This window comes from Protopterus annectens, chromosome 9.part0 (assembly GCF_019279795.1).
Source record: "Protopterus annectens isolate FY-2018-M chromosome 9.part0, PAN1.0, whole genome shotgun sequence".
NCBI lineage: Eukaryota > Metazoa > Chordata > Ceratodontiformes > Protopteridae > Protopterus > Protopterus annectens.
In genome coordinates, this window is record NC_056743.1 from 677,285,757 (window position 1) to 677,303,465 (window position 17,709).

Sequence of the window (17,709 nt, forward strand, 5' to 3'; positions counted from 1 at the left end):
AAATATCTACTTCTATTGTGGTAAAACCATATTGATGTTTTTTTACCAACATGATTATTATTAGTGCTTACCACCACCATAACATCATATCTTCTTGGACCATTAAATACATTTTCCAATGCCACCCTGATGTCCCTAATAGTGCCACCACATAGAGTGATAGTAATTTTCTTCCAGTTAAACCTGGGGAATAATTTTGTATGCCTTTAAGCATAGAGTTCCCTATAAAATTACTTTCAAAGCTTAAGCTTTTAAATTGCAATCTCTTGCCTGTCTGACTGTGGTAGCCTGGACTGTTGGTTTTAGTCATACTTCCCCTGTGGGCTCTCCTCTCTTTTAATCATTACCTCAGTTTCAGTTGTTTTACCTTCACTAAAGCATCTTTTTGTATATAATTTAGGACATTTTATAGATAAATGTTATTTACTTGGATTTGGCAAATGTTTTCCCTACAAAGACGCATTGAGCTATACTCGTAGCTTCAACAACTTTAAATGTTGGCACCAACATTGTGAAATAGATAGCAAGTTGGCTTTTGAATACAAAAAGCATAGTTATGGTATTTAATAAGAATTCCTTAGTCAAGGCTGTCAGCCAGAGAGTACCACAGAGCTCACTACTGAAGCCATATCTTTTCAATATATTTATGGTCTCTTCACCAGTTAATGGCACTGTTTTGTAGAACTGAATTTGCAGATAACAAAGATAGGCACCACTGTTACCTGTGTGAGTGAACAAAGTATATTTCAGGAAGACTTGTATTTGTTATACACAATGCCCCATAATAATTAGATGACCTTTTAATGCTGACAAATCCATAGTGATTATCTGCATGCAGCAACTTTGTTGATCTGTCCCCTCCAACGTGTTTGCTAATATAGTCGCTCACCAGTATGAACAGCAGTGGGCTCAGAGCTGAAACCTGATGCACACCCACTCCCACTGGGAATCCCTCTATAAGACCGAACACTGTTCATACTTGAGTCACTGGGTCCTTGTACTTAGCTTGCACTAATTCTACCAGTGTTTCTAGGACTGTGAACCACTACAGGACTGCACAAATCAGCTTTCTTGGGACCTTATAATATGCTTTCTCCAAGTCTAGGCATGCCCATTTGGACTCTTCCTCAGCTCTAGCTTCTTTTCAACTATGTGTCTCACTGCAGAGATCGGGTAATTTATGCTGCATCCTGATCTGAAGCCAAACTGCTCATTTCCCATCTTACTTTCTACTACTCTGCATATTCATTTATCAGTCACCCTCTTCAGAACTTTCATACAGTGTGTCAGGAGTTTGATACTTCTATATTACCCACAGTTGTGAATATCCCCTTTGTTCTTGAATACTGGCAATAGTGTGCTTGTACTCCAGTCATCAGGGATATACCTTTCTCTGTACACTGCTATGAGTACCCTCAAGAACCATGTCTCCCCTGTCCACCCAGCATCTTTATCATATCTGCTGTGACCTCATCTGAGCCTGCTGCTTTCCCTGATTTAATTTCTCTTATTGTTCATAATTCTTCTATGCTGGGCTCCTCCTCTTCTCTCATCGTAGGCTGTGTCTGGGGCAGTGCATCTTCTGTGGGTTTTTCTTCATTCAGAATCTACTGAAAGTACTCCTTCCATCTGTCTTTGATGTCTTGTGGACTCCTTCTGTCTGATCTTGACATCCTGCGGACTTGTGAGCAGGTTGTTGCTGGCATCCCTTATGTCAGGTGTCTGACTATCTTCTTTATCTTTCTGTCTTTGTCTTCCAGCCTGATATTTCTTTGTGCCATCTACTGAGTCACTTTTCAGAAGCTGGTAGAGTGCCTCTGATACCTTGTTTGCTATTGCAATTCCTTTCTTAGTCTCCTTGCTAACCAACCAGTGTTCCTTCCTAACCTCATCTGTCTCTATCTCCCACTTTTTTGCTGTACTCCTCCTTTCTTTGGTGACTTCCTGGACTTCTGCATTCCACCACTGGCTTTTTGTGTGTACCTTATTTCCATACCTGGCTCATCCACATACCTTTTCGTAGTCCTCATACATGCTGTTTTGAGGCACTACCATTCTTCAGCTTCACCTATTTCCTCTTTTTCTTGTGGTGCTAGAGCCCTGAGTAATTCCTTGAGTTTTTGTGCTTTCTATGCCATCAACATCCAGGTCTTCAGTCTGTTCTCTGACTGCTAGAACCTTCTCCGACCACTGCTTGCAGCTTATTGTGGCAACCAGTGGTTTATGCTGTGGGCTGACTGTTTCACCTGTGATGACTTTGCAATCACTGATTCTGCCCAGTGCCCTCTCTTTACTATGAGGAAATCTACCTGAGTTGTGTGTTGCCACTCTTGTTTGTGATCTTATGACTCTCTTTCTGAACCATGTGTTGGCTACTATCAAGCCATTTGCCAGACAGAAGTCTAGAATGGCTTCTCTTTTATTTCTGTTGCCCCACTCATGTGGTCCTAGGCAGTCCTCATATCCTGTTCTGTCTGTCCTGATATGTATGATCAAATCACCTACTATCAACACCAATTCATGTTGCCCTGTTTTATCTAGTGGCCCTGCAACTTGTCTGAATGCACTCTTTTTCTTGCTGTCACAACCCTGCTTTGGAGCATAGGCCAGCATTCATAATCTCAGCCTATCATTAGGTTGGAGTTTGATTGCCGCAGAATTTAGAATTCAGAAAATATATGCTAGGAAACTGGGTACTGTAAGAAGTTTAGTCTCTGGGAATGGATGATTGTTTCATCTGCACTTCTGTTAGCTGCCATTTGATTAGGGGTGATGTCTTACTGACATACATTAGCATAGCTAGGGTGAGACAAAGGGGACTGACGTCCTGGGCACAAAGTGCTGAGAAGCACTTGGAACTTGGAGTGTGGCATAAAATGTAATAACTGCCTACTACAGTATAAATTGAAAGAAAGAAATATTTTTTTAACAACTTGAGCACTATAGCTATGCTTAGACTGTAACAAACTGCTTGTTGCAGTGTAGCAAGTAATTTGCTATGGGTTAAACTTAAAGTTCTTTTTCTTTATATATATATTTAAGTGCTTTAGCTCTCCATGTTCCATGTGCAAGAGTTTGGTAGATTTTAAAGAAAGAGGAGACTTTTTTTGCAAGATGAGCCAGTATTCCTCTGCTGACGTACAAGTTCCTTCATGATGAGGGATTGGCATTCAGATTGGGGATACAATTTTATATGGCCACAGGTAACAATTGATGCTCATAAACAACTTTAACACAAGTCTGAAAAAGATTTTTTTTTCTCAAAGTTCAGACAGTGTTTGGAATTTGCTACCACTTAACCATGATGTTATTGGAGGAGACACTGAATATCATTAAGAATCAGTTAATTGTATGGTTTGGAAGTAGAGTGTTTGAGCCAGAGTTTTTATTTTAGGACAGAAGCTCTTGATGGCCATTGGGCCTAAGGTTATTATGCAAATAGAATTGTAACACTGTAACACAAACTGTGCCCCTTAAATGCATTTTTCTTTGTTTTTGTGCTTAAAGATACTGAATTGTAAATAACCACTTTGCTTTGCCTTTTTTATCCACAGCTGTCCAAAACAGTGCGAAAGGATCTCACAGGGATAAAAGAACACAAGTTGTTTACAGTGAAGATATATTCTGAATCTGGTGGTTTTCTCAGTCCTCTTGATAATTTAGATTTCTTTATTTTGTAAAATGATTGCTTTCAAGTGTAAAATGTGTAAAAGTTGTGTCTTTGTTACATGATGTATGGTGTGGTAGTTTGTTGAAGTATGTGCCAACAACTACAGAATATTTTTTAAGTCTTATTTGGGGGCACATAGAACGCTGTTATAGTTTTGCTGACAGAATGGTAAAAAACAAGGCATATATGGGTATAATATAGTAATCTTCATTTCTGGAAGAGAAGTAGGTAGCTGCAATTACTGGTTAGAAGGCATTTCTGTGTGAAAAGAAAGAAGGGTCCATTGATGAGTTATAGCTTATATTAGAAATGGTATGTATTAAATCATCAGAGTTACGTTACTAGTGGGATACTTTTATTCTTTATTGTGGTCTTTATACAAAAGTTCTAACCTTTTACTGGTGATACTACCGGATTTAAGGCATTCCTTAGATTTGCATTGCCAGCATCCCCCTTGACAGAGATTCTAAATTTTCCAGAAATTTCAATCCCATATGAACAGTGGTTATAATCACAAACATGAATAACTTGACTTTATCAGGTCCAGGAATATGATAAATCAGATGTCAACAAAAGAAAATGTCTTCATACTGTCTTCATAAATGGGTAGTTACAGACACCAAATATAAGAAGGTATATCTTCATTTGCCAAACAGTAATTGCATTGTAGTGAAAATTGTAAATGTATTGCCAAAGCTGCCTTCTTACCATTACATTAGCAGTCAAAAACTGTTGCATCATTGACATTTTAATATGTTAATGTTCTGTATTTGAAAAGGTGGGACTGGAAAAATATTTTGGCTGTATAATAATAAACAAAGCATAAGCTGTCATGTTAACTTATTTTTCTTAAAATCTCTTGTATCTAATAACAAGATTACTAGTGAAAAATAAGGCACGCATTGTTTTCAAGTAAAACTCTGAGCTTTGTTTATTAGGAAAAATAAATTTTATAAAAAATCTAACGCAAGATGTGCATGGTCAGTAGTGTTACAGGATTTTGTACTCTGGTGTAAAGATGAATGAAATTACTGGTAATAGCAACAGAGTATAGTAACTGCAGATAACAAGAAAGGACATCCTGAAAATGTTAAGGTTTTATAACTTGTTTTGTTTTCTCTGAAATGTTATAGTACAAAAGTGCATTTTAGATTTTATAAAGGATTCATATACCATTAAAAGGTTAAAACGTTACGTGTATAGGTTGAAGAAAATATGGAAGTTGTGCTCAACTTCCATAATTTTCTGTGTGTGTGTGTGTGTGTGTGTGTGTGTGTGTGTGTGTGTGTGTGTGTGTGTGTGTGTGTGTGTGTGTGTGTGTGTCTGTGTGTGTGTGTATTTTAATGATACATCAGTAATTTGGTGTTTATTTTTATTTTTTAATTCTTTGAACATCTTTAATGAAAGCATGCCTCCTGGGATTGAGGGTTCAGATGCTGGAATGTGAACCTGAATACAAACCACCAGTCTGATTGTGTGAGCAAACAGTAATGATCAGATAATGAGAGAGAAGTAGTTTTAAGTTACCATTCTTTTCCTGTATGGTGTTTTTTGCCAGGCTTTTGTTATCCCATTTCATTTTCTGCAGAATAGTGACACTGCAGGAATTGGTGTGCAGTGGGCAGTGACCAGAGAAATAGTTATAAGTCTGTATATCCACACTTGCATGTGTTGGGGCTAATTACATTCCACTGGTGTTCAGGAGTAAATGGGGACCTAGGTCTGTTCAGTAGTCACTGTGCTGAGGTTCTCTACAGAAAGAGGTGCTATTGTTCCAGACGTCATAGAGGGTTCTGTTTATGTGCTACAGGAGGATGGTCCTCCACTTTTGAGTTTTACCATGGTTTGCAGTCCACAAGTAGCTACCACATGTTTATAAGGAAACACGATAGTCAAGTAAAATATTTTGACAAAGCCTTGATCTAGATATTGCACAGTAACATTTTGTTTCATTTAAATAAATGTACATAGTCACCTTTAACAACACTGTGTGTGGGCATCCTTTTTATTGTTTTTCTGTTGTTGGTGTAGGTTTCACAATTTGCAAGGCAGAGTGAAACGTCTAGGATGGGAAGCGATGGATTTTTGTATAAGTGTCACATGAACAACTTGGTAATCTGCATTGCTACCATACTTCATACAGTGTTGCCAGTAAAGATACAGATACAAATTATTTTCTATCCCTGTAACCATTTCTGTATCTTGTTCCTTTACTCCAGTGCCATTCCATCCTCAACATGTTTAATTTCCTCCTATTACTTTGTATGTCCCTAAATATTTTTTCTTTCACTATTTTCTGTATATTTTCTGTAATAATCTTTCACCCAATCTACTTTTTATTATTTATTTATAATTCATAACATCATACTCTGTTTTATCTAATGTTTACAAATGGTCATGATAGTGTAATTTCTGTTTTTGCTCATTGGGAAGAGATTGTTTACCTGGTTACCTGTGTAAATAAAAGGACTAGTAATGTCTCTTTACTTTTTTTGTTTTCATAATTCATGTATACATAGAGCTTACAAGGTAGAGTCAGTCTCTGGGCCATAAGCACGTTGCCAATACAATACCCAGTATCATAGGGCACATTCTGCCTAAAGGAGGATAAAACAAGTCGGGTCCAGGATGAATTTACAGGAACTTAAACATCATGGTTTGCCTTAAATAAGTGAGGATATTGCTATGTTTTACTTGTAAAGGAAGTTTATCCAGAGATGGGAGAAGGAATAAGTTATAAATCTGCCCCTCAAGAGTGTGTTTTATTTATTTAGATTCATAGGTTAGTACTAGGCCAACTGCCCTTGTGAGCCATTTTAAACCTAGCCAATTATCCCTTGTGAGACTCAAACCATGCACCTTTTGTTTGTAAGGCAAACATCTTAACCATTAGGCTGACGAAGATTCAGACGTTCACATAGGAGCAATATTGCGCAAGCAATCACAGTGACCGTGGGATGTCTAGCCATATAAACCTGTAGGTGAACACATTTAGAAGTTCTTGCCACCCTTTATAAGCACGTAAGAGTGCTCATCTCGAAACTGTGCAGGGCTTTACATGATAACCCTGGTAAAGTTTGTGTATGCCCATGCATTTGTCAAGACTACCCTTAAAGGTAGCCAAAGCACTACTTTGACCTGTAATGCTAACTTATTCTTTGAGTTGTGAATATATTAATTTAGGAACTTTCGCTAGAGTGAAGAGCAAGTTTTGTTTATTTGTTGGTGTAGGTTTAGGTCCCCAATGCAAGGGTTTGTGTTACCACTGGTTTTGTGAAGAAATGACAGGTCAGATAAGATTAGGTCTTTCATGACTTGAAAAGCAAGACAATAGTCACCTTATAGCAGCAGTTAGGCTACTGAGTATAAGGATAATCATGCTGATCCATCAGGATAGCTAAAAGAATTTAAGACCTTTGATTATGTTGGTTAGAAACTTTGGGGGCTTTCCAATTGAGGGATGTGCTTGGATTTGTAGATACCAAAGGGGGAATTTTATTTGATGGGTCTGATCAAGGAAAAGTACAGTAGAGGATGACTTGGATCTTGAAGGTATTCCCTTGGAAATTAACTCTTCCAAGTTGAAGGATTTCCTGACTGTGGTGGAAACTTAATGATCGAATCAGAGAGAGTTGTCCGTGTAGGCACCCAGGTCTTTTATAACCACATCTGACTGAAGAAGAGTACCATCTGTAACATTTGAGGTGGTGACAGCTTTTTTGAGGAATGCAACTATGCTGCACTTTTTTGCCTCTCGCTTTTTTTTTTTAAACAAGAAACATCTTTATTAAATTATCAGTTATGACATAGGCAATCATACATTTATATAAATGAAAACCAACCATATTGACATATTTTTATTTGCAAACATTGTACATGTATAATCTATCCAGTCACTGTCAGTCAAACATTACATAGCACATTCAAATCTTGCCTTCTTTTAAACCTCATTCCTCCTCCAAAATGTTATTGAGCATGTATTGTTCCCACAAATCCCATTTTGTCTGTGTAATTTGCTCTTAGCCTTTTATAAAGATCCCATTTCCAGTTGTTTTATCTCTGTTACTTTATTCACTACTTCTAGTACAGTTGGTTTAGACTTTGATTTCCATTTCTAGTAATTGCATTTTGTCTAGGCAATTCTGATTCTGTATCATAGTTCAAAAAATCATTTCCTTAGTTATACCAATTTGTTTGCTCAGTGTTTCTGATAGAGTAGCCTGCAGAGGATTTTTAAAGTTTGCCAACTCACTACACTCCCAGAAAATATGTTCACAATTACCCATCGCACCTCCAACATTTGTTATCTGAGGAAAAATTCTTTGGAGCCTACTTTGGTATAGAAATACATATGTAAGTACTTCAGAGCAAAGATCCTAAATCTTCTAGACTGTGTTGCAAATTTGGGAGGCATACATATATCCCCCCATTGTTTCTTTGTGAATTGCTTATCCAGTCTGTCTTCCCATTCCTTTCTAACCTCCTCTGATTAACTCTTATAGTTACCTTGCAATATTTTGTATGCCTTACTAATTATCCCTTTTTTAACAGCAGCTTCTGTTCTAGATTCTACTAAAACTCTTTCACTTAGGATACCCTATTTGTTTTTCTTTGCCTATTCTCTAATATCAATCCTTGACAGGGAAGGCAATCTGCAGCTTGCAGTCCAGATAAATTATTGGCCTCTTTTCATTCTGTTACCTTTCCCTCTGTAAATATTTGCTCCCAATATCTTGATTCCTTTATCAGTTTTCTCCAGTAAAGTCCAGCCCCCTCTTGCCTATCGTCTGTATCCCTAATTGCATTCATCCCTATGGGCAGAATTTCCTTCCATGTTGGCTTAGTTCTTGGAATACTTTCTGCTACTGTACGACTATAATATTTTGCATGGTTATTGTTATTCTCTTTAAGTATCTGCATCCAAAATCCTTGTCTGTTGTTTCTTGAGCCCCCCCACACACACACATTTCATCATCATCATCTCTTTCCACTTTGGATTGTAGCTTTCTGCTTGTGCTTTGTATAGGAGCCTTAACTTTGTAGTGCTGAAATGCCCCTTCAAATCTGGTAATCCCAAACCACCTTGTTCTATTGGACAAATTGGCTTATCCCACTTGACGCTTGCCATCTTCCCCTCCCAGATAAAATCCTTCAACTCTTTATTAATTGCTATCCACAACTTCTCTAGTTGATAAAAGTATGCCTGACCTGTGTACAAAACTAAAGGGACTAAAACATTTAACTGTTTGTGTCTCGCTATCCATATCCATTAAACAGAGCTTCCAATTTCTCAGTTTTTGTATTATCTTTTGTGTTGTCTGTTCCCACATATCCTTGTGGCAGCAAAGGATCCACACTTGCATGTGTTGGGGCTAATTACATTCTTTTGTTTAATCAGTTCCCACAAATCCTTTGCTGCCACAACAGACTCCTTTTAATCCATACTCCGAAGAACTTCATTTTATCATGTGCCCATAACTATAGATATTGTTGAACCAATTCAAGTGTGGGTACATAGTTTACAGCTATTGCCTTTGCTTTAGCATCGTTAATTTTGTAGCCCAAAAAGACTTGATAACGGTCTCAGATATTCCACAACACTGATATATTTTTTTCTAGTTTTATCAGGTATAAAATAATGTCATATGCAAGTAAACCCAGCTTTTCTTGACTATCATACCAGTTATAGCTTTGAATTTCTGAGTCCCTTATTTTCTTTGCCAGTGGTTCTAAATGTAATGCAAATAACAAAGGGGAAAGAGGACACACCTGCCTGGTTCCTCAGTTCAAACAGAAATTATCAGAGAAGAACCCACCTACTTTAATTTTTGCCTCCAGTCCCTCATATATTCTCCTAATCAACCTTATAAGTTTATCAAGGAATGCAAATAGTTCTATAGCCCTGCTCATAAAATCCCAGCTTACACTGACGAATGCTTTCTCTGCATCAAGACTCACCCACAACAGTGCCATTTTTGTACATTCTGCTTCCCTCCAGATCATTGTTTTGTTAATGTTGTCAAATGTTTGCCTCCCTGTCACAAAACCACATTGATACATATCTATCAAAATTTTTTCATCACCTTTGCCATTCATTCTTTTAGCCATTATAGACATAAACAGTTGATAATCATAGTTTAGAATTGAGATGGATCTAAATGATGCTGGATGTGATGGGTCTTCACCCTGTTTAGGTATTACAGCCACCACTACTTTCTTCCAGGATGTTGGTGCTTATCCTCCCCTTAAACTACAGTTAATCAAAACCTTCTAAATCATTATCATTTATCCCTCCTCGTTTACACACTTTCACAGGAATACCATCTATTCATGGGTACTTTCCTGTAGATTGATTATACATCACCCATTTTTATCTCATCTTCTCCTATCCTGTTAGTAATTGAGCTTCGTCTACATCTAACTTTGACATGTTTATTTTTTCCATAAACATCTCCATTTGTGGCTTTTCTTGATTTCCATATTTCTCTGCTTTATACAGATTTTCATAAAATTTCTGAAATTTGTCTAGTAGCTACAGGATTTCTTGTTGTCTTCCTTATTGTAGGCTCTCTAACCTTGGCAACAGCCCTTTCTGCTTTCTGTTGCCTAAGTAGTTGTGCTAAAAGTTTTTGTTCCCTGGAGTTATTATCAAGCAGTTGCTTAATAGCAGTCTTTCAAACCTCGCACATGTTATTGAAGTACTCCCTTATTTTCTGTTTAACATTCTGCAGTTGCTGTTCTTCTGGTTCTGTGAGATTCTCCCTGTTCTGCAATACTTTTAACCTTTGTCAGTTCCTCTAAATAATGCTTGCTAATTCCTTCTTCTTAACCACATCTCTCTCTCTTTTATTTCCACCCTGTTTTTAAGCTCCACTTTAATTTTATCCCGCTCCCTAGCTATATTTTCAGAAGAAATTTATATCTGCGCTAATAACTCCCAGATAATTTCCACTACCCATTTCATAAATTCCCCTCTTTTCAAGAGATAGGTGGGAAAGTGCCAGTGTCTCCTTTTTTATTTCATTACCATGTATTTTTATTTTAGTTATAGTTGGTGTGTAATCTGAAATGGTTATTGGATTTGTATCAAAACTTTCAAAAATAAATGCACGTTCCTGTGAAATGAAAGTTCTGTCTAGCCTAACCTAGTTTTTGTATCTTGGTGAATAATACGTAAATTCACTGCGGACTCCTACTACTGAATTCACATCTTCCATGCCAAATATTTTAATAAATTTCTTCAAAAATCTACTCTCTCTAGTTATATTTTCTCTTCTGGGCCCCTCATATACCCTTCCTGCTGCAAATCAAATTCCAGTCCCCATGTACAAGTAATATTCCCTGCTGAAAGCTGATTATTTCTCCCAGAATTTTCTTAAGCTCCATTATAGCAGTTTTAGGTGGAATATAAATTCATGGCAGTGTAATCCTCCTCCCTTGCTGGTAACCCTTAGTTCTACAAATTTACCATTATTATCTTTTTTATCCTCTTCTATGAGCTGCTCTTGCAATTAATATAAATACTCACCTTTTACTTTGTCCCAGATATTCTGCTGAATAACCATCCTGAAAACCTTTCTTTATCAAAATTACATGCTCAGTTTTTCCCAGATGTCTCCTGTAGCAAAGCTGTTTGCACTGTACATTAATATAGTTCACTACTCTTTCATTTTTGTATAAGTCTATGAGACCATTTACATTTAAAGATAATATAGAAAGTGTTGTCATTATATTAAGAGTTTACTGTTCCCACCTGTTGTGTAACAGCTTTTATAAAAATATCTAGTTCCATCTTTTGCATTATATGCCTACACCAATGTTTGGCACATTGATCTTGTCTACAGTTGTTTCTTGTTGTATCCATTTGAACCTATGTCGCATCTTACAAAACTTTGTTTTAATGAAAGCCCTTAAAAAAACACCCCTGCACACCCCTAAAACCTATTAACGTAATACTAACGCACAAAAATATGTACTACTACAAATAGTGTAGTTTAACCCTAATAGGAACGATTGTCCCAGACTGACAGCTGCATTTACAGGCTTAGATTAACATATAAGTAAGGTTATCCATGCTAAGACACATGGTGCAACATGTGCTTCTACTAAGTGATGTCTGTTTTTGTCTGATCTTTATTACTCTCCCAGATTGGGAAAACACTTGAATGCTTTCAGAAAACATTATCTCCTAGCTGTTAAAAGAAAGAAGTATTCTGTTTTTATTGCTCCTTATCAAAATGTCTCTGTGGAGGCATGAAAACAAAATGCACTGTTGCCTCTACAAGCACTCATTTATTTGCTAGAGGAAGACTTTTTTATTATATTCTGTGTTCTTTTTTATTTATTTGCTTCCCTTTAAAATTTGTTACTAGATCTAGCCGGGGGGCTTAATGCAGTCATTCCCCTAGGCAAGAATATGAAAAAGCACATCAATTTTTGTTGTATCATGCTCTTTTCACCAGATTCTTTTTTTTAAACATTTCTTACAACTAAACAAGGAAAAAGAAAGATGGGAGAAAAGGAGCAGCTGTTTACTGTGGTATCCCTATTACTCATTTAAATAAGTGAGAAAGCTTTATTTTATAACATGCAGTTTATGTCATGCATTGTAAAAATCCTGCCATTAAGAACAACATTTTGTTCTACAGTTAACTCTTTCCCTCTTCTAAATGTTCTTCCAAACATTAATGACATGAAGTAAGGCATATACTTTGGAGTCCCCTACAAGTTTAACAGAGTCAAATATTTCCAAGTTTTCTTGTTCTGTAGTAGTTCACAAATATAATTAACACTTTGTAATCCCACATTTAATTGTCAGTTTCCAAGTTGCTGATTTTCTTTCTGTTGAGCTCCATCTCCCAAATGCAGTCTGCTTCATTTGCAACATACTGCTGGTGGTTCTTATCAACTTTTGTAATTTTTTGTGTGTCAAGCGCATTTTCCTTAGAAACCTTGGAAAATGTTTCACTGGCACAGTTTCTCTGTGGGATTTATTACCAGAAGAACAAGAATCTCCTGCTGTTTCATAGCTCACCTTTTGTTGGACAGACGTTTGTATTTCTTCCTTAGCATGTTCTACATCAAAAAATGATTTTGACCCTCCAGGAAAGAATATTCTGAAAATAGCTGGATACATCAGCTTGAATCTCATGCCTACTTCTCAACATTCCCTAATAAGTAGAATACACTTACTCCTCTTTTGCCTGGTGTATACAGTGAGTAATAATTTTCCACAAGCACTTTGCTGTCTCCCAATTTTAGTACTTTGATCTTCTGCTACAGTTTTCTCAGATTCAATTCTTCCTGTTGGTAGGATTGCATATTTACTATTAAAGGTCTAGGTTGCTTTCTCATGACCAGGTTTGGAGCATACAGATGATGTACCCTTTCAGTTAATAATTCCTGCTGTGGAATGCCAGTACAGTTGCTTGTTTGTGCTTTCATAAAATTAATAGTGTGTTCCTTCCAGCTTCTCTGGTATCTCAGGTTTTCCCAATGTGGTCTTTCCTCCAATTCTATTATTTTTGGAAGCATCTCTTCTTGAGCAGTCTCATATTCCACTAGATTTTCTTCATTTCATCCTCTAATTTTTGCAGTTTTATCACCTCATCTGAATATCTGTTTAAAGCTGCTTCCATTTTAAACCAGCCTTCTGTTATTTGAGTTGATATACTCTTTCAGTGTTTTGTTTATTTTAATCAGCTCTGAGTACATTTGACTTATTTTTTTTTCTGTAGATTACTGGAATTCCTGTATTGCATCAAAGCTGGAGCTTGCACTGCTTTTTGCTGAACAGCTGTAGAAGTCTTCCCAGTCAGTGTTTTCTCCTCACCTTTTGTGACCAATTTTCTTTCAGGTTCTTTTTTATGGCATTTAGGCAGTGCACTTGACAATTACTGAAACTTACTCAAATGCGGTGGTGCAGCGGTAGCATTGTCGCCTCACAACAAGAGGTTCTCCCGTTTGATTCTCAGCTGGAGCGCATTCTGTGTGGAGTCTGCATGTCCTCCCCATGGTCGAATGGTGTCCGAAAGACATGCGTTTATGGGCGTGCCTTCGTTGAAGGTTGGGCATCGAGCTGGCACCTTAAAAATCTACTGCCAATCATTAGCGCACCTGATTTCCACTGTGGCGACCCGTAACCAGGAAAAGCTGAAAGAAGAAGAACAACTCAAATAGACAAGTTCACTGACACTCCATTTCATGATTCTGTTTTCACACAAGGAGAGCTGAAATTAAACTGTTACTCAGTGTTCACCCATCTTGGAAGTTCTTTTTTGCGTTTAGCTTGAGACTATTTTTGGTGTACTAGGTATGCACATACTTCATGCCTGCTGGAGGTGTTTAGTATCAGTGAATGAGAATATAATAGTGCACATTTTGTAGTTATCAAACTTGGTCAACCACACTTCCCTGATATTGGCTTGAATGTCTGTAAAATAAATGCCAAACAGGAGATTGCCCAGCACTGAACTCCATGTTACCCCACTAGCTGCAATGTTCTGTTCAGAGAGAGTACCAGCAACTTTCTCAATGTGGGATCTGTTGGACAGCCAGTTTGCAATACAGTGGAGAGTGTAAGGGTTTACATTGTTTGGTGTTTTTCAGTTGTACCGTATATGGGGGATAGTATGAAAAGCCTTGGCCTAGTCAAAATAACTAGCATTTACAGCGTGACCACTGTCCATAGTCTCCGTAACATTTTTAGTTAAAGTTTAGTAAGAATATGAGACATGGCCTGTCCTTCACAGAGTCAAACTAATCCATGTCTACATCAATTCAGTTGCCTATGTCATAGTGAGTTTTCCTGTTATGCATTCTGTAACTTTGCATACAAGGCTTGTGAGGCTGATGGGTCTGTAATTACGAGGGTATGTAGTTGGGGGCTACCTTTGTGTGGAGAAGTCATGGTGACTGCTCTTCAGGCATAGGCCCTGTGGATAGGCTGAGGTTGAAGAGTTATGTAGAGGCTCTAATAGTGCTCACTTGGCACTGATAAGACTGTGACCTGGTATGTCGTTTAGTATCATGGAAGTAATATTTTTAGTCTTCAGCAAGGATTCTAAGACTTGTTCATTGGTGAGTTTAGGGAAAATTACATATTCAGGGATAGTGGGGACAAGAATTTGAGTCTGTGGGGACAGCAACAAGTATGCCTACTAATCTATTGGCTGTATCTTTGGGATCTGAATGTGTCATATTATGGATGAGCTCAGTGGAGAATCAAGGCATTTCTTGACTTAAAGATTTGTAGTTTCCTTTGATATCTGTAGTGACTTTAAGCTCATACTCTGTTTTTCATTGTCTGATAGTGCTATGGTCTTGGTATACAGAGATGGGGTTACTTACAACTTTTCATTATTTTATCTCTTTTTATACTGTTTATTAATATGGAAGTTGCACTAGAGAGATGTGTTTCTGAACTTCTATTTAAGGTGGACAGGTACTGACTTTTCTGTGCAGCTGGTAAGGTGATGGCAAAAGGTGGTGAATGCAGCAACCCTTTCCATTTGGACAATCTTGCAGGGCATTGCTGGGAATTTTGTGTAGGTCTTCTACAAGTTGAAGTACGTTTTCACAGGAAAAGTCCTTAAAGATGGTTTCATTTGATAGTTATGTGGTACCACTAAGTGTAACAGAGAAAGCTGACTGATTGATAGTCAGATTTAACCAGCGGGAGATGTTGGCGTAGGGAACATTTGGGTATAGGTTTGTAATAACCAGGTCAATGATATTAGAGCCTCAAATGGGTAGTTTTACAATTTGCTCCAGTGCATTGGGATTAACAGAGTTTAAGAATTGCTGAGCATATCCATTTTTGAGGAGTAAGTGTGCCAATTAATGCTTGGGTAATTGAAGTTCCCTAGGAAGAAGATATTTAGTTTGATGTGTAACCCCTCAGTGGTGGTGGTGATAAGGTAATTTCCATTATCTCTGGGGGGCATTGAGGATCTGTAGCTAGCGGTGAGGTAATAGTTGGATTTGTTAAGGGTGACTGGTCATGGGTAATTTAGTTTGAGTGTTTTGTGAAGCTGTTTTTTTTTTTTTTTTTTTGAGGCATAGGGGTTCAAGGAAGGTTGGGTTTGTAACAGCACAGCATGATAGGCATAAATCACATTGCAAGGGTATAGGGCTAAAGCTTCAAGCCTCTGGGGTACTTTTACCTGTCTGATGTGTTTGGATAGATACAATAGAATGCTGTTTTCAGTGTGTATAATTGGTCTGATCGGGGCAGAGTGTAGAAGAATGATAGCTCTTTTGACCTGGATGAAATGCATTTAGCTAAGAATTAGACTTGGGTCTGTGACATAGCACCTGAACCGGTGGCACAGAGGAATAAGGTCTTGACTACAACACAGGTGGCCTGACTTTGATTAGTGGTACGGAACTGTGCAGGCAGGGAGGGTGAACATAACTATCCTGAGTAAAGGTACCCTGCTGAGTGCTGCTCTCGCTGATCACTAGTGGAGACTAGAGCTTAGGCAAAGGAGATTGCTGGGCTGTGTGTGTCTGTGCGTGTCTGTGCATGTCTGTCTGTGTGTGTCTTTGTGTTTGTGTGTGTGTGAGAGTTTGTGTCTGTCTGTGTCTCTGTGTGTGTCTGTTTCTGTGTGTGTCTGTCTGTCTGTCTGTGTGTCTGTCTGTCTGTGTGTGTGTCTGTCTGTGTGTGTGTCTGTCTGTGTGTGTCTGTGTGTGTGTGTGATTGTGTGTGTGTGTCTGTCTCTGTGTGTGTCTGTGTGTGTGTGTCTGTGTCTGTGTCTAGGAGAGCCAAGGAGGTAGGCATGCCCTTGGGTTGTTCCTCATCATCCACCCAAACTTGATGTCAGCAACCTTGCCATGAAGCTACAGCATAATGGTGCCTACTTGCCATGTCCAACTTTCTGTAATGCCTGGTGGTGCATCCCCATAACCATCTTTGGAATGGAAATCTCTACATGCAGGTACTCAGTTGATAGTAAGGTGGGACACCAGGGACCCAACAAGACATTGGAAGTTCAGGGCTAAAGATCACTGGGAAGCCTGAAGTCTGCAGAAGTAGTGCAGAACCAGAAATGCCCCCCCCCCCAAAAAAAAACATCTTGCTGTAATGTTATGAAAGGCTGAACCTACAGTACCTCTGCATCTAAATTACTGAACAGCCTACTATATACCCAGCCCAGTTGCTGCTAACAGTTGCTGTTTGCTTGAAAGAATGTACATTGTCAGCTAAGTCTTGAAAGTGTAATGCCTTTGCTTTGAAAAGTAAAAGTAAAATGATGTAGTATTGAAACCACATTATAAGCACCTGACTCTTCTAAAGAATTAACTAGTTTTTGCTGGCCAGAGTGTTTTGCTGATATATGCAGATTATTGTCTGAAGACCGACAACTAAAATGCTTACTCTAGTGTTCTTTCTTAGCTTAATAAATTGCACCTTCGACATGGAGTTTAACTGAAGAAATGACATGTAGAGTAAAACAAAGATGCATGGAAAGATGACTGATATTTCTGAGTAGTTATTTTAGCACCTTAGTGTTATGACATTTTTAACCCTTGGCATTCTTTGCAAGCAATCTATTCTTTTTGTGTATATGACATGCCTCATTATCTGCCTCCATTTTCATCTTTAAACAGTCATTGTAGACCCTATTTGTTAAGAACTGCCATGGCAGTTTTGACCCTTCTCTTAACAATGTTTTCAGCAGCCATTTTAAGGTATGACTTACCCAAAAGCCATTTTGCAGTAACTGCATGGCTTTTCTTTACATCATCACTGTGACTGGTTATATTTAATAAAGGATCAAATTTCCTAAGAATATACACTTCTTAGCTGATTGGACTCTGTCTATGCTGTTAAACTTGGAAAGCCAGCAAAGCAATTTCACTAAAATAATGTATCTGATGTTATTTTCATTTGTTCCTCAATGAGTGGGTTTGGATCCGATGCTCAGATCTGACTCTGTCACTTTCTAAAGATTCTAGAATCAAAATCCTGAGCTCCTCCTTTGCCCATAATGCCCCTTTCCACTACAAACCCTCAGATCATGTTTGCACCCTTCAAG

The 17,709-nt window shown here is 38.0% G+C and overlaps 1 protein-coding gene across 3 annotated transcripts in view; it reads left to right on the forward strand.

Annotated features, from left to right (window-relative positions):
* Positions 1-4,635, forward strand: part of NELFE (negative elongation factor complex member E) — a 360,551-nt gene extending 355,916 nt beyond the window's left edge. For all 3 annotated transcript variants that reach the window (XM_044083278.1, XM_044083277.1, XM_044083276.1), the window contains exon 11: positions 3,555-4,635. In XM_044083278.1, coding sequence (XP_043939213.1) covers positions 3,555-3,628 — 74 coding nt within the window. In that variant the 3' untranslated portion in view covers positions 3,629-4,635. The remainder of the gene's footprint in view (positions 1-3,554) is intronic.
* Positions 4,636-17,709: the final 13,074 nt, after the last annotated feature.